This window comes from Phascolarctos cinereus, unplaced genomic scaffold (genome assembly GCF_003287225.1).
Source record: "Phascolarctos cinereus isolate Bilbo 61053 unplaced genomic scaffold, phaCin_HiC Scaffold_7;HRSCAF=346, whole genome shotgun sequence".
In the NCBI taxonomy this organism is placed as follows: Eukaryota; Metazoa; Chordata; class Mammalia; order Diprotodontia; family Phascolarctidae; genus Phascolarctos; species Phascolarctos cinereus.
Window position 1 is genome coordinate 122,183,497 of NW_027556180.1, and position 23,464 is coordinate 122,206,960.

The following is a 23,464-nucleotide window of genomic DNA, read 5'->3' on the forward strand; positions in this document are numbered from 1 at the left end:
CCTATTTCAGTTCTGTCTTTGCACTCTCCCCCACTCTCTCCTTAGTACAGTGCCAAAGGATCACAGATTTAGACCAGAAGGAGCCTTAAGAGGCCATCCTGTCCACCCTCACATTTTACACAGAGGAAACTGAGGCTTGGAGATTCAAGTGACTTGACTATGATCACACAGCTAGTAAATATTTGAATTGAGGTCTGAAAAGACTTCAGATTCAGCACTCTACCAAACCACAAGCCTCACATAATAGGCACCTTATAAATGTGAATAAATCAAAGAGACATAAGACTATTCCATTTATATGCCCAGTTTTAAAATGAGTGTATAACATCTACCACACATTTAATTTCTTAGTTATCTATACAATTTCCAATTTTAAAAAAATTATTGAAATAAATTCATAGCATACCTTCTTGCATTTGTAGCAGACATAATATGCATATCTATTCATGGCATAACCAGCAGGGTCATTATAAAATCTAACGCCCGGTGTTGTGATTGCCTCACTCTTGTGTAGTCCTTCATATTCCAATCTCATTAAGGCCTTTCTCCTGACATCTTCATAGAGTTCTTTGATTGGATCAAGCAGGTCTTTTAATACTGTATGATTTATTTTGTTCTGGAATGAAGAATATAGCACCTTAAGTTCATATTATTAGCTTTTTGCTAATTTCTATGTAGTAGATATTTCCCACATCAGTTACTTTTTTTTAATATGCCATAAACAAAATACCCCAAACAAAATTTTCAATGTAAAAGAGAAATGCATTCCAAAAATATTTTAAAAGTTATTTCATTAATATTTCAATGTTTTTAAAGTCCAACATACTGAGTTTTCTTTGTTGTCAATCAGTAATCGATCTTTGCAATGTTTATAGAAACTGGTAAAAGGCACTGCTGATAAGTCTGCTGACAAGTCTGGATACTAAAGGCACTTAGGACTTAGGACATGTTCTGAATAGAGGAGGCACTGAGAAGATACTGAAAGACTGATCTGACAACAATATAAAATCCTTAATTAAGAATTTAAAAAAAACCTAGGGAACAGAAATGGCTAGTTCTTATCAAATTTATTCATATAACCAAAGTGATAATAACGGTAAATAAAATATTAAACCAAAGAAGAAAGACCCTCATAAGTCTTAACCGTATCTTATTCTTCTTAGAAACACAAAGGGAAGAGTAAAACACACTATCCTAGTTGTTCCTAAGTCTCTTTCCGTAAGATTTCTATCCTGCTGCTTTACTTATGACTTGACACTTAGAAGTGAATTCCTTAAGAGAAAAAAAAACACTTTTTAATCTTTTTTTTTTTTGAGGGAGATGCAAGAAGGCAGAAAGCAACATTTTGTAGGATGCCACCTCCAGATAAATTGCTTTAGTGAACTAAATTTGGCCCTGCTTTATGGCACCACACAGGGGAGGAAAGTATAATAGCATAACTGGGTTGTTCTGCTAAGAAGCGATTGCTCTGAGTCTCTCAGAGGGTATATTTTGGATTTTAGACCTTAAACTTTTTAGGACTTGTCCTAATGTCACTGAAAGGTCAGATTATGGATCATCAGACAACTGAAGACATTTGTATCCATTAACAGTAGAACAATAAGTTTATTTTTCTTATAGTCAACTGTTCAACATGTGTTGCGATATGAACTTACTTTTCAATTCATGTTGGCAAACAAATATTTCTTAAAGAAGATAAGTGAAGATAAGTGACACACATCTTCTGATATGTGTTTGAATGATTTTTTTCTGATAAAAACCAATTCAATAAGGAATTAAGGAGTAATTATTGAGCATCCAAAATTTTGAAATCTGTCATAAATAAAACTAATAATAAAATAAATCTGTTATAAAACAGTTAGTGAGAAATTCATAATAACATATTCTAATATCAACTAGGAAGGCAGTGGTGGAATCTGTAAGACTGAGGCTGTAAGATTTTCTAGGGGGGAAGAGCATGAGGCAGCTAAGCAAGCAGGGCACTAAAGGCCACAAAAGTAGGATTCTGTTTCCTGAGTCTCTAGACACCAAGAAGAAGCTGGAACTGAAGTAGAGCATAGATAATTTTAATTTTCCCATACCTTGCAAATAGGACAAGATATAAATCCAAATGTTATCCGGGGCCCAAGCCATCTGTTTTCTAAAACTCGTCGGCAGCATTGCAAGTGGAATATGTGACTACAATCCAACTTAAAAAGAAAAAAAGGGAAATACATGAGCAATGCATGGTTAAAAACAACTAACAGTAGAGATATTTATGACTTTTAGGAACTCAGCATGGTGAAATCCCTAGATATGTACACAGGCTTTTTACTATTTCTTTGCTACTCAGTAGGTCTAGTCTGTGGCTTATGTAGGCTCTTAGTTTTTCCTCATCTTTTGGCCATTTTACTCCAGCAAAAAAAGTTTGAGTGTGTTAAAAGAAAAGTGGTGAAACTACTACTTAATACCACCCAACTTTGTTATAAGGAAATATCTGATCCTAATGGATGCCCTTTCATTCAGTGACCTATGACAAAAATGCCAATTATCTGTAAATTAGAAGATACATATCCATGACTGAAATAATGAATGAAAATACAGGTCTTATCAATTTTTCACTATAAAAATGATAATATAAAACTGCTAAAATATCAAATAACCACCTGAATAGCGGGTGCTGCTGAAAGTGCCTCAGTGAAGCATATCATACACATGTCATCAGCATCTTGCTTAAGCGTTGTGGCATTTTTATCGCAGCCATGCAGACATGGTAAACAGTGTTCTTCATTTTTGACGCCTCCACATGGATGGCCACAAGGATGTGTCTTGCTACAGGCTATTTTAGCATATTCCTGTCAAAGAGAAATTCACAAAAGCATAAGACCTTAAAAAATTAAAGGCAAATGTCTGACTAATTACATTATACTCATTATACTAATTTTCTTACAGGCAATAAATATTAAGATTAGGCATCAGTTAATATTATTTTCTATTTAACACTTTAATACAACCAAGGACTAAAATTATAAGACTCGTTTTGAATTTTAAATTGATAATGAAATGAAAAAAGGCTAATTAACACTGAGTTAATGATCATGCATTTTAGAAACATTTTTAAAATTTAAAAAAGAATTTAAAAAAACAACAATGAAGTACTAAATAGAGTAATTTAAAAACAAATTTGGTCTAGCTAAAAAAAATTACTAAGATAATGGGAATGTTATTTAGGGATAAGAAAAATCAGGGAAGAAAGCTAAGTATTTAACCAAATTTTATTTAAGAAAATAAGGGAAAGTGTCTAGTACAGAGGTTCTCAACATGGGGGATACTGCCCCCTTGTGGGGCAATGGACCGATTCAGGGGGGTAGTCATAACTTTGGGTGCAATTGAGGGGCACTGAATAAAAATAAGGGGGTAGTGGAAACACAAGGAAAGAAGAGATGATAAGAACATTTTGAAAAATCATTTGTACATGTTTCATCTGTTTCGTAACAGAGTTAAAGTCGTAGTGATCACATTATTTTCCAACTAAACACACAAAATGCAAGTTATAACCAATCAGTGGTCAAGTCTGCTAATAGGTCTTAACAAGCAAGTGTTGGCAGGAGTGTAGTACATTGTCAGGAAGTCCAGCATGCATCGGCAGGAATATGTAAGTGTAATAATTTGTTTACAGTATGATACTATACAGTTACATGCTACAATATTGTGTTATCAAAATTTAATGCAGGAAAAAAATCCATAAATTTACAATAAATAATTAAATTTATATTTTTTGAAATGATGCAAATTTCAAAAACAAAACAAAACAAAACAAACCGTTAAAGGGTTAGAGATTTCCAAGGGGGCTGACAATTTTTTTTTTTCTGGAAAAGGGGGTGGTAGGCCAAATAAGTTTGGGAACCTCTGGTCTAGTCTGTACTTCATATCAGAAGGTGAAATTTAGGGCTTTTTCTGATCCTCTTTATAGCTGAGACATACAACCATCCCTACATTCTAGTCTATAAAGTATGGTTTGTGCTGAACTACATACAACATAAACTACATATATTAAAGGCTGTTATCACCAAGGGTGATGGGGCTGACTGTATGCTTATTTGTACATACCTGACAATCTGCATCAGAACAGACACTGCCAACGGCAGATAACTCTGTTCCGCTCCTGGAACCACAAAAACGGCATGCTTCGGAGCTACTTGTGGTGGGTTTACCTATGTGCAAGTAGAAAGCATCACATTTCAGGCTTATATAATATAATAAATGGCTAAATAATGAATAAAAAAGGTAGCACAATATATCTAAAATTTCTTGTTTTGCTTATCTGGTCAAGCAATGTTGGAAGAGAATTTCTGGAGACGCAAAAAGAATGAAATAATTACAGAATTCCTTTTTCCTCTTCAATCTGAAAATATGCTTATTTATAACAAAGAGATTTTCCTCTATGAGGTATGGTTAGCGGTAATATTACTCCTTGGGAATTACCCACTTTGTAAAAGGGATGATCACAATTTCTGGTTTTAATTAATAATTAGATCTTCAGCTATTCACTAAATAATCAGAAGTCAATTCTTTTAGTAGTCTTTTCAAAAGTAGGCGTCAAGGGGCAGTTAGATGGCACAGTGGATACAGCCTTGGAGTCAAGTGGACCTGAGTTCAAATCTGGCCTCAGACACTCGACACTTACTAGCTGTGTGACCCTGGGCAAGTCACTTAACCCTGAATGCCTCACCAAAAAGCAAAAAAAAAAAAATTAGGGGTCAACCACATGATGCATGTATTTTATTTTAGGACATCAAAGTGAGGAAATTGATCCAGACAAAGAAATTAAGATTTTAATTATGTTTTCAGAAGCTTGTTACTTTCCTAAATTTAGGAAAGGCAGAAGGCGTTGGTAAGCAGTTCCTAAAATGTAGGAAGTCCTGAAGGCAGTCTTTCATTCCAGAGATAGGAGTAAGAAAAGAGCAGAACATGAAGAACCTCATATTTCTACTTCTCAACAGGTCCAACAAACAAGTTCTTGATTAGGTGAAAAGATAAATCATAAGAAATGCTTTTGAGTTTCCACTAGAGAGGAAAAGGGGCAGGAAAAACTCCAAAATTTTTTTAATCTAAAAACATGAGGAATAAAAGACTGCAATCCTCACTTATTCAGGCTCACTTATGAATATCAAAGGTTTTGTGGCTTTCAGCAGTTAGGCAAATGGCAACCTGAAACACAGGAACTGTAAGCAACAATGTAACTCCTAAATGAGTTTTAAATTTAAGCTGCAAGTACATAACGCAATTAGGAACAAGTAAAAATGTATAAATTATTACTTATATAAATAGTTATTTATGCAATTTGAAAATTATTTAATTCATGTAGGTATTTTAAAAATAGAATATTTTTTCCACCTTAGACTCAAAAGTAGTTCTATTAAGAGTGTTTCAGTGCTTAGAATAGAGTTGAATGAATGACTATTCCACACTTAGAAAGACTGTAAGTTTGGAGAAGAGACCTTAGACATCCTTTAGACTAATGTTCTCATTATATAGATAAGCACCCCGAAGCTCAGAAGTGAAGGGACTTGCTCAATGTCACATGGTAAGTTAGCTACAGTATTCTATGGCTTTGTATTCATTACTTGCGTTATCCAGTGGATAGTACAGTGTCTGGCATACAGCAGTCATTTAATAAATGCTTGCTGATTGACTGATTTAGTGTTAAAAGCAAAAGAGGGATTAGGGAAAAAATTGAGAGGTATATCTAGTTATCTCAATATCATATGCAGTGTTCAGTAATGTAATAGGTAGATATCAGGAAACCTCCCCAAAACATCCTTGTATAAATGACTTCAAGTTTAACTAGTGGCCATAGTTATATTTTATTTTTTACCTGTATGTTCTCTGAATTCCACCATTGCCTTCATGGTTTTAGAATCTGCTAGTGCCATTAACCAGAAGAGTTTGGTTCTACCACAGCCCTCATGAAGGTCAACCTTAATAGCCTCTTCTTCTTCTTTGAAGACCTATTAGTTTCATGAAAGGCATGGAAAATAATAATTATGTACTGATAAATGTTTATTACTAATAAAGCACTCTGAAAACATGAAATCTTCACCTGTCTCTGATGAGTTTTGGTTCGGCGATGAAGATGAAGGAATCTGTCACAGTCAGTGCAGAGATTTCCACACACATTGCATAAGATGATTGCTGCAGTTTCACCATCATCATGGTTATCACACATAGGCTGAAAAATAAGATAAATGCTAAATAAAATGAAAAAATAAAGTCCCCGAAAGTGACACAAATTAGAACCTCAGTAAGTCACTGTCAAGCTCATTAAGTTTCAAATTTGGAAGGCCAAGCAGAATCAGAGCAAATATATTTAAATAAAACAAAACAAAAAGTTATAGACTTGAATACTTCATTCAGTGATGTCTAAAAATTGTTCACATTTCATTGTAGGAAACAAAGTCAACATTAAATCTAATACTATACTAAATGAACAACACTTCTAAAAACCTGCCAACAGTCTTCATATATTAGCATTAAAATGTAGCCTTTCAGTTCATTCTAACTAGGGATTTTAGTAGATCATGAATATAAAATCTAAAGTGAAAATTACATCAACATTAACTTTAGATCAGGAGTTCCTTACCTACTGCCTTTGAACTTAATTTTAGAATACTTTGATAACTGCACTTACATGTAACTGTTTTGCTTTGTAACCCTATATATTTTATGCATTTGAAAAGAAATTTATGGGGTTTGCCAGACTGCCAGAGGGACCCATGATATACAAAAGAAGTTAACAATTCCTGATTTAAATGCCTAAATATGTCCTTAAGAATACCTTTCTTGAATCCAGATAACTGCTGAAAGTGCCTTACTAACCAGTGTATCCAAGAAAACACTATTTTATGAACACATAAGTGAATGGAAGGAATGTTGTTTTTCCTGTTCCCTCCTCTTTTTAGGTTATTTCTTTTTTTTTTCCTTATTAGGCAATTGGGGTTAAGTGACTTGCCCAGGGTCATACAGCTAGTAAATGTCAAGTGTTTGGTCTGAGGCTGGATTTGAACTCAGGTCCTCCTTTCAGCTTATTTCTAAGGATATCTTTTTTTTTTTGAGGGGGGTTAGACTTATAATTTCATTGAAGTCAGGAATTACCCAGTCAGGAATCTTCCTCTACCAATGTAGATTGGATTCTGCACTTAATAATCTTAGAGAATTGCCTGGGGCATGGAGCAGGTAAGTGACTTGCACCAGGTTGCACAACTAGAATATGTCTGAGTTTGAACTTGCACCAAGATCAGCCTGACCCAGAGGCTGGCTCTTTATCCACATGCTGCAAGGTTCTGAATGATTTCTATATCTAGTACAAAATTTAAAGACGAGAACACACCATGTCTAATAAAATAAGCTTATGATGAAATGTAAAGGCAAGACAGAGAAAAGAGAAGGGGAAAAAACCCACCGTTATCAAATAATTTGTTTACTTACATTTCAACCTGAATTATGAAGATGGAAACTTAATGTGCACAATATAATACACTAAGTGATGAGAGAAATTTAACCAGTTTTGATAAAATTTTTCACCATCTATACTACTGCACGTTTGTTCAGGGACCTTCTTTTCTTCTTAACGTATAACAGCAGTTAAAATGTTTCAAAAGCTAAAACTTCTGCTCTTACCATTTGTTTCTGCTGTCCATCCTTTCCCATCCATCTTCCTGAAGAGAGCCGATCCACGTGATCCTGATCTAGAACACAAAGTGATGCCAGGGCAAGCCAAAGCTGTTCAAGGAAACAGGGACAGGAGTGAATACTAACTGAGGAAATGATATTGTCAGTATATAATTCCTGAGAGGTCAGTACAGTGTCCTGCTTACTTACTCTGCATAACATCGAACACATACCATGCTCAATAAGACATTTTTAAGTATGTTTTGATAACAAAGTCATATACGTTTTTGAATCTCTCAGAGCACCTCATACTGTGCCTCAATAAGCATCTGTTATTTAATGAAAATTCAGGAATCATTTCACATTAAGCTTTCCTATATTTTGCTTTTACAAAAAGTGTAGATTTCTAATTTAAAGTGATGGTGACAAAATGGATTCTGAATTATCCGGAAAATATTAAGTCGCATTCAAATTAAGGTCTAATGAAGAAATAAGGAAAGTATGCAATATATTCTAGAAAGTTATCATCACACATGGTTAAATAAAAAATGGTGTGTGGTTCAAGTGGGTATGCTTTAGTCATCTAGAAAATACAGATATATGAATACTTCATTTCTTAGGATTCCTGATAAATGAGAGATATTGCTTTTTTTTTCTCCTGCCTTTTCTTTTTTAGAATACCTACTCTCTTTTATACATATGATGCTTTAACGCTTATAAGGGGCTTTTCCATACAATGAGTCTGTGAAGCAGGTAGTAGAAGTAATATTATTTCCAACTTTTACAATGAAGGAAACTGAAGGTCAAAGCAGTAAAGTGACTTGTCTGCAGTCTCAAGGCTGCTAAGTGAGTGGAGACAGGGCCCAAATCCAGGATTTCCTGACCCAGCACTTTCTCTACTCGCCACACCAGCCTAACTCACTTATCCCACCCCAAAAAGAAAAAAAATTTTTGGTTTTAAGTCTAAGTAATATAATGGATCAATGTAGTGTCAGCATTCATTTTCTTGACGTTTTCTCCTCTTATTAAGAGAAGGTAGGTAGAAAAATAGAGCATGCAGATTTGAAAGAATATAGCCAAATCTGAACACAGACTTCCTCATAGCAGGGCCAATATCTCATGTAGGGTCAGATATTCCGAAATAAAACAAGCCATTAAGAATGATCAGAACACAGAAGAAGCCACCGTAATTCTCTTTCCTCTCAGAGGAGGAGCTCCACTTTCAAATCCTTAGAAACACGGGGTAACAAATAGTTTTACCTTTGATATCTATAACCAATACACACACAGTGATGTTAGTTTATATAGTGTTCAAGGCAAACAGAAGCACAGAGTATCATATCAGCATAGTTTTTAGAATAATAAATATCAAGAAAATTCCTCACGAATAGTCTTGGTTTCCTCCCTCCCTTGCTGTGGGAGGCACTGAATGCCTCTTCCCTTTCCATAAGAAAAATAATATGGATACTATTAAAGAAACACTTTTAAGTGTTAAATCTGACTGCTGTTCTCATTTCCATCAAAGTCATAAGATGCTTTGTGTTTTCTCACGAACTAGTGATGCTGATTTTGTTGTCACTGCCACATAGCTTTCTGCTCTTAATTCATGAACCTAAGATGTTTTGGAAACAAAAAGAAATTTTCCCTTTAAAAAAATTTTAAATATGTTCCTAAGCTACATACTTCAAATGTGGCTGTTAGGATCTATTCTTGCATCTGTGAGTTAGAGCTGGCAGGTCCAGATCTACGATTTGGCACTAATGCAAAGCAGGCTGGAAAATTTCAAATCCAGACACAGAAGGGATATTAAAAAAAAAAAGTAGGCCTTGCTGGTTTAGCGTATGCCAGACTGTACCTATAGAACTTTTGTAGAAAGAAGACTAAAAATGCTGCTTGTATAGCATTTGTCTCTTTTGTAAGGAAAAAAAAAAGGTGTGTGTGTATGGGAAATAAAAAGGAAATCTCAATGCAGGACATGAATAGCATTTTGTTTCAAGCACCTCTCAGTGTGGAATTAAGCTAATTTTAAGTAGGGCTTCCTTATGGTAGTGTTACAAAATAATTGCCAAAATTGTTTGTATTCCATTACCCAGGAAGATGTGATTCTTGGTGATTCTTTTTAAATTGTAGTTTTGAGATTTGTAAAGCTAATTCTGTTTCTTTAAATCTGTCATAAAGATGTTTCTTTTTCCTTAAATGAAGAGCAAATTATTATCACACATTTTGATAACTGTGGTCTGTGTGATCACACTGAATTTTGTATGAACTTTGGTTAATAAAACACAAATATTATCATCCACAAAATTAAATGTGCCATTAATTTAGCATTCCTAGACACAAGACTGATAAATGGTATTCTGTCACGAAAGTGTGTCACACATTATTTTGTCTTAATTGCCATTTCCCTGGATTCTAATTTTTTATTATCATTGCAGATGTGAATACTGTGCATAAACCTATGGAATTTATGCAAACATGTATAAAATAGAATTGGAAATAACTAAGTTCTTGTTGCGTACGGACTGGTAACATGATGTAGTTATGTGTACATGACATGTGCTTCTAGAACTGGATCATAGTCATTATCTATAGATGGGTTTGCATGAATTTTTTTTATCTAATTTTTTTGTTTCTTATTTTGTGTTGTATCTACTACTTGTGATCATGTGCTCATGCCTTATATCATGGAAGAGGTTAGTTCAGTATTAGTACCTGGTATGGTACTAATGGTAATAGATTCTAATTGTATCTAAAGGTGACCCCAAATGGTGGTACCTAATTCTGTATAAAGAGCATTGGAAGTGGCCTGTTGCATTTGTTTTTTAATCTGTTAAAAGAATGTTAATAAAAATCCTCTTTCTAGAAAAAAAAAGAAACATGGGTTAGGTAGCAACTCTTTTAGCACTACCATTAAGCAGCATGTGCAAGAGTTGACAGGGAATAGTCTCGGGCATAATGAATAAGAGGAGGGTTTTTTTTCCCCCTTTGCTAGGCAATGGGGTTAAGTGACTTGCCCAGGGTCACACAGCTAGTAAGTGTTATGTGTCTAAGGTTGGATTTGAACTCAGGTCCTCCTGAATCCAAGGCCAGTACTCTATCCACTGCACCACCTACCTGCTGGGAGTTTTCAAAAATGCGTAGGAAGAAAGGAATTAGAATTGGAGAAGGGAAGAGCTTGAAGAAAGTAGGAGGGGCACACTGTAGGACATGGGATAGTGCTACCAATAACTGCCTCTGAGGATCAGCACACGTGTGATGCTTACACTGTCTGGTATATAGTAGGCTATGAACTGAAGTTAAACAGAAAATTTAAATTTGGGGAGTGAAGACTTTATAAACTCAAATGGATGATTCTCTTCCTCTTCTAGTTATCATCTCTTTCTAATGCTGTCCCACTGCCTTGCCACTATTCCTGTAATTTTTCTGGAAAATCTATACTAAAGAAAGATGAGGAAACCAAAACAGACTCAATACCTTGCTATCTGAAGTAGCAAATATCCATGTTTTAATCTTGAAGAGTGGTTATATTCTCATGTTGTCTTCATTTTTATGCCTTTTTATTTTGCTAGATTTAAGACAATGAGTCAATTTAAAAATATTACATGCTTACTTCTTACACAACACTGTGCTGCACGTTGAGGGAAATGCAAAATTTAGATAAGGCATGGTGCCTACTCTCATGCAATTTATATTTCAAACAGAGAGTATGGTGCTGGCTACTATGGAGAAATTTTTCTAAAAAGACAGGGATGCTGTCTGGTAGGACCAAGCATAAAACTCAGAACTAAGTACTGCATACAGTGATGATACATCTGAGACAAGTTTAGCAACGGAATAACCAAGCACTATAGAAAAAAAATGCCTAGTAATCTATTTTATGAGAATTAGTATAAACTTTTGATCCAAAAAAAATCATGTACATAAAGCAAGAATAAAGTGATGCAAAATAGTTATAACCCTGAACTATGATTCTATAATAGTCATACTGATGCCACGATTGGAAACACATCTAGTTCAATATACTCTGAACTAATGATGAAGTATTTGCGCTTCCCTCCAAAATTTTAAACGTTTAAAAATGACTTTGATTAGATAAAATCTGGCTCAAATCTAACACTCAAAAAGTACACACTATGAGGTATACAGACCCAATAATAATGATATCTCCTCTTCATTATCAAAACCCATATTGATATAGAATTTTAAGGTTTACAAAACACATTCCTCGCAACAACCCTGTGAGGCAGGTAGTGCAAGTGTTTGTATCTCCAGACATTTACAGATGAGGAAAATGAGGATGGGAAGTTATATGATCTGTTCATGGTCACACATATAAAGAGTCTGCCTAAGCCCAGGATTTGAAACAAAATCTCTAGACTACAAGTTCAACCTTCTTTTCACTACATCATAATTGCTTCTCAAATGAAAAACAACAATGATAAAACCAAAACAACAAATCTTACCCTGGTTGTTGCAATACATCTCACTGGAGATCTATATTCTTCCTCCATTTTTGTCAAGGCAATGATGGTTTCTGCAATGGCATTTTTGGTAACCCGGGACCATGCTTCAGATAGATGACCCTATTGAATAGGGCCAGATATTTTTAGGAGACAGGCAGATACAAACAGATTAACTTGGTCATGCTGGTAAGTAACAAAAAAGCAAATTATCTTAAATCAAGTTATCTCTTTCAAATACAATTAACTCTCTGACGCTGTACATACTACGCAGTTTGAGATCAAGGGGCAAAGACTTCTGGGAAAAAAATTTATTCTAAAAGAAAAAATTACTATTCTGACCCAAGAGCAATAAACAAAAGTTTAAGGTTTGATTTCTCTTCCTTCTAATGATTTCACAGGTATTTCTTTGTAGAGATAGATAAACACAGAACGGAAACACTAATCCAGCCATGCCTTAGAAAATGCATTTGAAGAAAACACTTAAGCAACTTGTTGCTTGTTAGTTAATGAGCTAATTTAATAGTGCTTCTGAAGAAAGACCCTTTTTGGAAACTAAGGGTCTACTATATTTAAAGTTATTTCTCAAGAACATAAAAAACTTGTTACCATCAGTCTAAATTGTTTTCAACTCATGAGCACTCTGAAAAAAATCCCATTCTACCAAAACAAACCAACAAGACAAGATATTTATGGTGTTTAGAAGAGAAGGCCATTATATATGTACCTTCCACCTGAATGAAATGCCCTTCCTCATCTTAGCCAATCCTTGTTCAATTGTCTTCTGGGCCTAGAAAGTCTTTTTAGCCCAGAGCAATCAAATCTCTCATTTCTTTTTCACTCATGTATCATTTGCATTTTAGTTATTTGGTGATTTAATCATGTATTGTCTAGTATCGTACTGACAAATTATTTATTGCTTGAATTATTTAACTTTTCACGATGATGCTTTGTTTTCCCAAGCCTGTAAGCTCTGAAGACAGGGACCAAGTTTTATTTCTCTTTTTTGATTAGCACTGTCCTTTGCATAGAGTAAGCACTCAATTGATATTTAATTGGTTTATATGTTGCTAATTTTAAGGTTAAGATACCTTCCCAATTTCCCAGTTGGCTTATTATATACCTGGTATTCGGGGTAATGCACCCTTGCCAAATTGACTCTCAGCAGCTAAAAGCCTGCAGTATTTCTCTGTTCTGCTTGTAAACACCAACTAATGAGTAGCAAATAGAAGCATGAGAGTGATCTTTAATAAAGCAACCATGTAAATAGCAGGCTGAATTAAGTTCTTTTTTAAAATTTTAAAAAAATTTTTAGGCTATTGGGGTTAAGTGACTTGTCCTGGATCACACAGCTAGTAAGTGTTAAGTGTTTGGTCTGAGGCCATATTTGAACTCAGTTCCTCCTGACTTCAGGGCTGGTGCTCTATCGACTGTGCCACCTAGCTTCCCCTGAATTAAGTTCTTAGGCTGCAGCTGCTGAGAGAAATAGCAGAACAAATGGGTGAGTTAACTAATATACTGCATTGAATTTTTTTATTCATTTATTCATTCACTCAGCTAAATGCTTATTTAGGTCCCACCATATTTAGCATACTATGATAGACACTGGGGAAAATACGAAGATAAATAAGACATGGCTCCCTAAAATATTGTAATATCAACCGAAGGTAAGCAATGATGAATCTCAAGAAGTGCTTTTAATTATTGACAATGGATAGTATCGTAGAGAGAAATATTGCTATTCAAACCTTTGCCTCCCCATTAAAGTATATACACTCAAGGGTTTATGTGCCTGCTTAAACTATTACCTAGAATTCAGCTTCCATTGCTGCACTCTGTAAACATGAGTGGAATATTAGCTACATGGTGGACTATGCTACCCAGCATGGTCTGTCTGTCTATATTAGTATCCCAGCTGAATGCAAAATTAACTAATGGGCAAAGGCCAAATTTCTTTAGGTCATTATCTATTAACCATCATCTTCCCTCCCTGACACCTTTGCCAGAGGGACACAGTAAATAGCTCTGAGAGCTGAGACAGATAAATAGCTATGTGCCACAACCAAAATAAAAAGTGTACCATAATTAGAAATAATTCCTTATGTGAGAGGGTTTTGTTTTTAAAATCAGGGAAGTGCTAAATCCTTTTAAACTTTTTGCTTTCCACAATCTGGGTAAAAATAATATTCTGTTGCTTTAAACTTAAACGCTTATTAAATAATATATTGAAAGAAATAGTTCTGAACAGAGGGATGAAGTGATTTAATAACTTTCCAACTCTTGTAACAATTCTGAAAGCAGCTTCATTTGAAAATTTGGCAGAATTCTCACAGAAGGAATAAATTTAATACTAACCACAAGTATGTTACATATGATATATGGAAATGTTGGCATCTTAAGGAACACATGAAGATAGTCTACTTATAGTATGGAATGCAGAGGAATACTGCCACTGATGAAATGATGGATAGTTTGACATACTGAAGAAGTAACATTCAGCAGAATATTATAAAAGTGCTTTAATTTACTGTAACATGCAAAAAAAATCCCCACAAGGCTGATGCCTTCCTCAAAATTCCGCAGAATAAATTCTTTATTTTGGCTAATCACACTATTTAGTCTCACCAACAGAATTCTCAGGAGAATGGAAACTTACTGCTGCCATGTCCTTTATAAGTTTAATAATGATCTCTGAAATCTGGGTGGGAGTTGAGCCCTTCATCCACCAATGGCTTTCACCTCGTCGAATATAACTACACAAGACAATTAATAAAAATATTTTATCAAAACAATGCATAATAAAAATCCAAAGAATTAAGGTTTCATTATCCAACTTAAATGACTTCAGAAGTTAGTTTGTGCATTGCTTATTTCGTAACACACACATTTGGTACAGAAATAAACAGGATATTTCATTTGGCAGGAGTGAAGAGAGGAGACTTGAGGAGAATAAGTTCTGGATTTGGAGACAGAGGACTGATTTCAGTTCCCAGCTATGATATGATTAAACCCTCTGGATCTGTTTCCCCATCTGCAAAATTACTTCAGAGTAGCCTTTTAGTTAAAAATATAAGATCTTAAGGATCTGATTTTATCTTTTAAACTCAATGTAAGAAAAGACTTTAAACTTAGCTCTATGGAGAGTACTGAGAGAACTTAACATACAGTTAATCTCATTAATTTTCATATTCTCCTTGTAAAAACGGTAGTGGTAACTGGCAAACAATTTTTTAGAACATGAAAACTTGAGGGAAGGGAAAAGTGATTTATCTAAGATAAATGAGTGAATCAATGATGTGAATATAGATCACTGAATTACAGAACAACAGAACTGTAAGAGATCTTAGAGGTCATCTAGTTTGACTTAGTCATTGTGAACTTGCCTGAAGTCAAACATTTAGTTCTTTGACTAGAAACTAGCTGTAGCTGTATTTTGAATTCCCAAATAGAGGGTCACTTCATTTATTGGCTTAAATATTAAATAACCCTCACCAACCTGGAATTGAAAATCATTGGAAGGGTAACTGTTGTAACTCCTTTCCCTGCAGCAGTGCCAGCTGTTCCTGTGATGGTAGTTCCTTTGGCCTTTAACTGTACTGTGAGGGCTTTGGCTATGCATCCCAGGAACATATCCAAGATGCCTAGTTTATTCCAGTCTCCTTTTTCTGTTGAATGAATTATATCACTAATATCAGCTGGTGGAAGGGACTTCACACCTATGATGCTGGCCAGGCGATTAGGAGTCACTTCAGGCAAAACCCGCCTTAGCAAAGAGGTCACCTAGTAGCAAAATCAAAAAAGAGTAGTTCAAAGCAATATGCATCAGAGCAGGCATCTTCACCACTGGGTTGTGAATTGGCATTTTCTTTACTATAGATGGCATGATCCCATGTTTCAATGGACTCAAATCAAAAGCTCATGTTATCAAACTTTTGAATTTTTGCTTTCCTAAAGACTCAATTGTTGTCACTAGAAAAGCTTCAAGGATAAAAGATGAATTTCTCAAATGGTCATTACTCCAACACACCAAAAAAACCCCATATCTTTTGTGGTAGGATCAGAACAGATTTATCATGTACTAAGAGTGTATTTATCATATATTAGCATAACAGAATACACTTTGCTTTTTCAAAGCCTCAGCTCTGTCATGAAAGCATGGAATTAAAATAAGAACAAAAGGCCTAATCTACTTTTAAAGCCTTAATATAATTTCCCTGGAGTAATGTAGTTGAATAAATTGTTACCTGTCTCTGCACTCTAGGAGAGGCTGTATGTAGCAATGAAAAGAGATCCTGAAGCAGAGTTAGTTGCTGAGCAAGATACTGTCGGCCCACATTAGACCCACTCAATGCTAGGACCATGGAGAGCAGTTCAAAGCAATATGCATCAGAGGACGCATCTTCATCATTGGGCTGAGAATTAGCATTCTCCTTGCTGGAAATTGCATGTTCCCACTCTTCACGGACTCGGGTAGCTTCCATTCTAATGGCCTGAACTATATGGGCACATACCTACATAAACCAAATGACAGTACATCAGACAGAAATTTAAGAAAAAAACCACCACATTTTTGGTATAATGTGCACCCTGTAAATACACGAATAAGAATTGATGATCCATTTCACCCATTCTGCTAAACAACTCTCTACTATATCTATTCTACCATTTTTATAGTATGTATTAATACCAATTATGGAAAATAATTTTGAATAATAAAATTTTCTTCCCTTTGTGGACTTTTGATATATTAAGATTACAAATTTTAAATTTAAGTAAAGTACTACTGGGTAATTATCAATTCATGGAAAAGAGTATACACAATTTTATAACTCTTTTGATATAGTTCCAGATTGCTCTCCAAAAATGGTTGGATCAATTTACAGCTCCACCAACAGTGTATATTAGTGTCCCAATTTATCCACATCCCCTCTAACATTTGTTGTTTCCTCCTATCATTTTAGTCAATCTAACAGGTAAGACACTAAAGCTCTAAGTGCTCTAAGCAGTTCTCTAAGACTGTATATTGCAAAGATGTTAACTGACATTGATAGAGAGTTTTCTCATCTGGGAGATCTGTATATCATTGAAATCATAGGTGCAGTCCTTATTCCCTATAACTAAATAGTGCTTTAAGGTTTGGAAAACACTTTAAATACATGATTTCATTTGTTCCTTATAGAAACTTTCTGAAATAGGTACTATAAGTATTATGAATTATTATTATTACCATCACGTAGAGTAGGAAACAGAGTTTGCCTGTGGTCACATAACCAGTAACAGCCAGAACTAGAATTTGAATCCACAGCTTGCTGACTCAAAGTCCAGCAGTCTTTCTACATTGCAGTCTTTAGTACACTGATTTAGAACAGTCAGAGGTCAGGTAGTTCTGCATTATATTTATCAGGAAACTAAAGGTTAATTATTTAAGTGTTCCATTCTGGAATTTGTAGACTGTTCTGTTCCATTTTTTGAAAATCAGCACAACCTTTGCTTTTCTCTAATCTGGTGTTGCTTCTACCATTTTCTATGATCTTTCAAGTATCAGTAAGAGTGTCTAAGCAATCCTATCTGTCGATTCTTTCACTACCCAAACCTGTAGTTCATCTAGGCCAGCTAAATGTCTTTTGAGTTCATCAAACACAGCCAAGTTTTACTACTAGCTCCTTTCTAGCATTCTCTCTTAGGTGAACTTTGGGTGTCTCAACTGCTTTTCTTTGTTTGTTATTTCTATGCTTTCTCTTTATTACCATAAATAATGTATAGGTGTTTTCTCCCTTTCCCAATATTTTTGGTTGGAAGCTCTTTAGAGTTGTGAAACAATGGGGGTAGCAAAGTGGCACAGTGGATAGAGTACTGGCCCTGGAGTCAGGAGGAGCTGAGTTCAAATCCAGCTCAGACACATGATACTTACTAGCTGTGTGACCCTAGGCAAGTAACTTAACCTCAACTGCCTCACATGATACTTACTAGCTGTGTGACCCTAGGCAAGTAACTTAACCTCAACTGCCTCACCAAAAAAAAAAAGATTTGTGAAACAAGCAAATACATTTTACCAACTTTTGCTGGTTGTTCATTCTTGGCCAGGGAATCTATTCACCCTCATTATTTTCATAGCCTCTGCAACCTGCTTTCTAAAGTTAATATACTTGCCTTCCTATTAAACCTAGGTAACACAGTGGATAAACCACTGGGCCTTAGTGTCTCAGACACTTCTAGTGGTGTGACCCCAGGCAAATCATTTAACCTTTGCCTCAGTTTCAAAAACTGTAAAATAGAGATAATAATAGCCCTGACCTCACAGGGTTGTGGTGAGGATTAAATGAGACACTTAGCACAGGGCCTGGCATATACCACTTAATAAATATTTTTTCCTTTGCTTCCCTTCCTTTTCACTCATGCCCCTTTCCATCTTCTGGCATGCATGGAAACCTGGGTCTCTCCACTTGCTACTATATCCCTTGTCACCATCTCCAGGACATTCATGATTTCTAACACACTAGAGCAGGAGAGGAAGTAGGCATATTCCTTTCTCCTCACTGACAGTTCCAGAATTCCCCTCTGACATCATTGCTCACCAAGTTCTCCTCTTTTGAGGTTCACTTCACCCAGAGATATCACCCTGTCTGGATCTCAGTGGCAGTTATCTACTGGGCAATAAATCAATAAGCACTTTGTTTACAATGTGCCAGGCACTGGGGCCACCAGGTCATTCTACCTTTTTTTTTTTCTTCACCTATGACAGGATTGGACTAGATGGTCTCTGAGTTCCTTTCCAGCACTAGTCCTATGATTTTCCTGGATACACTTCACTCCATTGCCCTCTCCTTGTTTTCTTTCTGCCTGACGACTCATTTTAGGATTATCATTCGTGTCACGCCCCCCAAATGTGGGTTATTGCAAAGCTCTGTCCTGGGTCTTCTTTTCTTTTTTTAGATAACCTCATTTGCTTATATGGGCTCTATTATCATCTCTATGCGAACTATCTATCTAGTTCTAGCATCTCTCCTGAGCAATAATCTGACACTACCAATGGTTTACTGTATATAGTCCCAGGAAAATGTAAACGCTTTGAAGACTGGGACTATTTTTCATTTTGTTTTTTATATTCACAGTGCCTAGCATAGGAGGCTTAAGAACACAGTAGGTATTTAATAAATGCTTGCTGGATTGGGTTCTTAACACAGTGCCTGGCACATAATAGGCACTTAATAAATGTTTGTTGATTGAACGATTCACTGCTAAACTCCTTTTAAAAACTGAATATATTTGAAACCTCATTTCCCATCGTCTAGTTTTCTTAGCTCCTGTGAGCAAATGACAGTCTTTTCTTCTAGTCAGCTAAATGACCAATCACAAGTGTTCAGTTGCTTTTTGCTGAAAGGCTTTTTTTTTTCTACTTACTTCCAGGTTTATAGGGGCTTCCATTGACAGAGAATGCTGGACATTTAACATCTGGCTAATTGAATTATTACTATAGTAGTTCAATTGAGTAAACCAACCTGCTTTTGTAAATTTGTTAGCTTACTCCTACTGAATATGATTCCAACCATGTGTTCTTTCAGGTCAGCATCTGATGTCGCCTTTGTGGGAAAACAAAACAAAACAAAACAAAAAACAAAACAAATTATCTTCAAAATTGATTTGTCTGACATTTCAAATTATTTTCTATAAAAATTAGGAATTTTCAAAAAAGCACAGTGACTTCAAATTGAGACTGGTGAGACAAAGCAAATAGATAAACTTTGGGCTGTTTTGTTTTTCACTCTGAAAGTTATGAGAAATCAAGAAGGTAACAGACAAGATGTCCCAAGTTTCAAAAAAATTTTTTTTTTCGAAATTTTGCCCAGGGCAATCATAGAAGTTCAAGACAGAACAGTATACTGTAGACACCAGATGTTTTTTTTTTTCAGGAAGCCTTTTGTAACTGCTTCAACTACCAATGATTCTTTTCCATCTATGAAGTCAAATTTTGAGTACAGTTTGTATCATTTACTACAGTCAACCTGACAGTGGAGAGAGTACCTGGCATTTGGAATTGGGAATTTAAATTCTTGCCTTAGACACGAAAGTGACTTCTCTTTCCCTCATCACATATTACCACATATTATACTTATCTATGTATATGATACAGTTCCCCTATTAGCATGTAAGCTAAAGGCAGACACTATGTCAATTTTCATCTTTGCCTCCATGGTGCTTAGCAAAAAGCCTTGCACATATTAGGCACTTACTGCTGGCCTGAACTAGATGAATTTGAATTTTTAAAGCCTCCTCCTGGTCTTTAGCCAAAAGGCTTCTTATATAGGGAGGACATGGATGTTTCACACATTTTTTTTTAAATTAAGGATAATAGATCAAGGTAAGTACACTTTGTGGATAAAGCAAAGTTTACATCAATTCAAAATACTAGACTAAAACAACCTCACTTTTTTTGTTTTGCTAGATTTCATAGGAAAAATATAAATCCTGTAAAAGATACATAGAAAGCTTGTATAACATGATCTTAAAATGTATAGAAAGAGTCAGAGCAACATGTTCTAACTTGGGAGAAGTTAAAAACATTGACCAAATTGAAATAAGAGTAAAGTGGGAAAAGAAAAGGAAAGAAAGATTTGAAGAATACAACTAAATACATTGTGTACTTTTTCCTCTCCTTCAGGTGAAGACAGAAGTGTTTTTTCCTCTTGTTCTGGTGTAGGTTCAGCATCTCCTGAGATAAGTTTTCCAAATACCTGATAGGAATGAAAGAAATATTAGAAATTACTATAAAAAAACAGGAAACCTGTTTGGAGATTATACTATCAAGTCTGTTATCCTCCAAGAATTTCACTATTTAGAATTCAAATTCAAAATGGTATCAAATAACTACAAAAATTTCTAAATAGCCATGTACTCATTTCTTTTACCTTCTATACAGAAGTCACCTTGTTGGTTGTTTACTTAAAGACCCGAAGCTACTACTTCCTGATTGCTTGTTTCAAGTAGCATTTCAATGAAGATAATTCCTGAGAATGACTTTTCTATTCCTGACCTCTCCTTTGGGCTCTTGATTTGCATCTCTTTCTGCCTATGACATGTAGGTATGTAACATGGATTATTATCTGCAACTCATACTCAATGTATGCAGAACCAGACTTTACCTTTCCCCCTTTCTTCTAATTCTACTATTTCAACCAGTGGCATGACTATTCATCCATTTTCGAAAATTGTGAAACTATGATATCACCCTTGATTCTTCTGTCTCTTCCGCCTTAATGTGAATGAAACATTTACATCCAATTACTTACTATGTCCTGTAAATTCCACTGAGCACATGTCTGAATATGGACAAAATTAATCCTGAATATCTGCCTCTCAGAGAAGAATTTACTAAGCAGTATGATCCCTAAATCAAGCTGTCTAGTAGTACAAAAGGGATATTTCTGGGACAGCTCTAGCCTTGGGGTAATTCCATGTTTGAGTTTAAGGAGCTGACCTTTTAGAGATAAAGTGAAATGGGTGAGCAACTTCCCCTTGGAAATAGAAGAGAGTTTCCTACATGAGGCTTTTTGCTGGAGAAGCAATAAGAGCTTAGACTCACAATATGTAGGAACAGAACGTGAATACCAATATTTTGCTTTACGCTATTACTGGAGTTATTCAGACGGTGCAGGTCCAACAGGAGGCAGAGAGGAGGAGGCCACAAAGTGTTTGTCTTCTAGGAAGAGTCTAACTATAGGGTGGGGCTACAAGGCTAGAAGGCACTGGCTAGGGCCATGTGGGAATGAGGGATGCCAAGATGTTGCTAAGCTGTTCCCTTCTTAGACCAGCTTTTGAATTGTTGTGACTGTGTTATGGGTATGTTTATGAACTAAAAATCCTTCACACTTCTGCATTTGCTATGATAAGAAATAAAGGCTGACCTCTACATGACATGCATTTATTATCTTGGGTGTATATACAGGAGCTAGGGACTCTGTAGCCACATTTGTGGGACTCAAGATACCAGCTGAATACATGAACTACATACAGCTTTTCCCAGGTAAACAACAGAAGGGGGCAAAAGAACCAAAAGAGTGTGATTAGTTCCACAGACTAGAAATGGTTCATATAAACTTAGAGCTTGGGGAGAACAAAGTTATATCTATTTAATATTTACTCATTTGTATACATATTAAATACACAGTAAGCTCCTTGGGCTACAAAGGTCTGTCGTGGGCTCCCTTCTTTCCTCTCTCTACACTTAGTCTCTAGGTATCCCCATTCAAATATTTTCTATATACATAGAGAGCTATATACCCAGCTTTAGTGTCTCTTCTACAGTCTCTCACCATTAAAAGCCTAGTGGATTCTGAAATAGATATTGTGCATGCATTTCAAATTCAACATATAAAACAGAACTCATTATTTTTCTCCCCACACTCATTTGTTTCCCAAAATTCCATTTCTTTTGAAGGCACTCCTACCTCTCTAAGTCTCCCAAATTTGCAGCCATGGAGTCACCCTTGACTTTTCACTCTCTCTCATCCCACATATTGAGTTGGTTCTTAAATCTTGTTATCTACAGCTCCACAATATTTTTCACATCCATTCCATTCTTTCCCCTCATGTGGCCACCACCCCAGTTCTGGCCCTAATTACCTTTAGCCCAGACTTTTACAATAACCTCCTAATTGTTCACCTTGGACTTTCTCTATAATCTCTGATTTGTTCTCCACACAGCTGTCAAAGTGACCTTTATAACATATACATCTGACTGGCATTATTCTGCTCAATAAACTTGAGTGGCTCCCAGTTATCTTTAAGACCAAATGCAAAATCTTCTGTTTAAAGCATGTCTAAAGCTCTTCACATGTGGGTTCCAACCCACCTTAACCTACATTACTCCCCCCTCATGTTCTCTTTGATCCACCCAAACTGGGTATCTTCCTGTTTCCTCACACATGACAGTTATATTTTCATGTTGTTTTGCCCATTAGTATATAAATTCCACGAAGGGAGGGGATGTTTTAATGTTGTCTTTGCACCCAAGTGTTTGTTGATTGGTTGCTTCTCTTTCTGCTGATTTTGATTCAAATGTTTCCCATCATGCTTCCCCCTGCTGGTTTCTACATAGGGCCATATCCCCCTTCTTCTCAAAACCCTTCACTGTATTTTTACTGCATACCAAGAAAAGATCAAGCTCTTCTGTCTAACATTTCAAGTTGGTGCTGTTTCCCTTTTCCCATCTCATTCAATGTTCCTGTCAAATGGCCCCCCACTTTTGCACGTTTCCCCAATTCCAGGCCTCCATCTCTGCTATTCTTTGTATCTAAAGTGCCATTCCTTCCCTTCTCTGTCTGATGAATTCCTTCATGGCCTTCCAAAACTAACTC

At 35.7% G+C, this 23,464-nt stretch overlaps 1 protein-coding gene across 11 annotated transcripts in view; it reads right to left on the reverse strand.

The window, feature by feature from the left end:
• The window catches only part of MYCBP2 (MYC binding protein 2), a 224,280-nt gene that overhangs the window by 8,348 nt on the left and 192,468 nt on the right, over positions 1-23,464 (reverse strand). For 9 of the 11 annotated variants that reach the window (XM_078147203.1, XM_020973272.2, XM_078147199.1 and 6 more), the window contains 13 exons: positions 20,744-20,842; positions 19,610-19,690; positions 16,355-16,621; positions 15,607-15,890; positions 14,767-14,863; positions 12,114-12,233; positions 7,660-7,761; positions 6,083-6,211; positions 5,858-5,990; positions 4,090-4,193; positions 2,646-2,834; positions 2,082-2,189; positions 407-616 (listed from right to left, as the gene is read on the reverse strand). In XM_078147203.1, the coding sequence (XP_078003329.1) occupies positions 407-616; positions 2,082-2,189; positions 2,646-2,834; positions 4,090-4,193; positions 5,858-5,990; positions 6,083-6,211; positions 7,660-7,761; positions 12,114-12,233; positions 14,767-14,863; positions 15,607-15,890; positions 16,355-16,621; positions 19,610-19,690; positions 20,744-20,842 (1,923 nt within the window). The remainder of the gene's footprint in view (positions 1-406; positions 617-2,081; positions 2,190-2,645; positions 2,835-4,089; positions 4,194-5,857; positions 5,991-6,082; positions 6,212-7,659; positions 7,762-12,113; positions 12,234-14,766; positions 14,864-15,606; positions 15,891-16,354; positions 16,622-19,609; positions 19,691-20,743; positions 20,843-23,464) is intronic. The other 2 variants (XM_078147200.1, XM_020973276.2) reach the window with 1 other exon arrangement.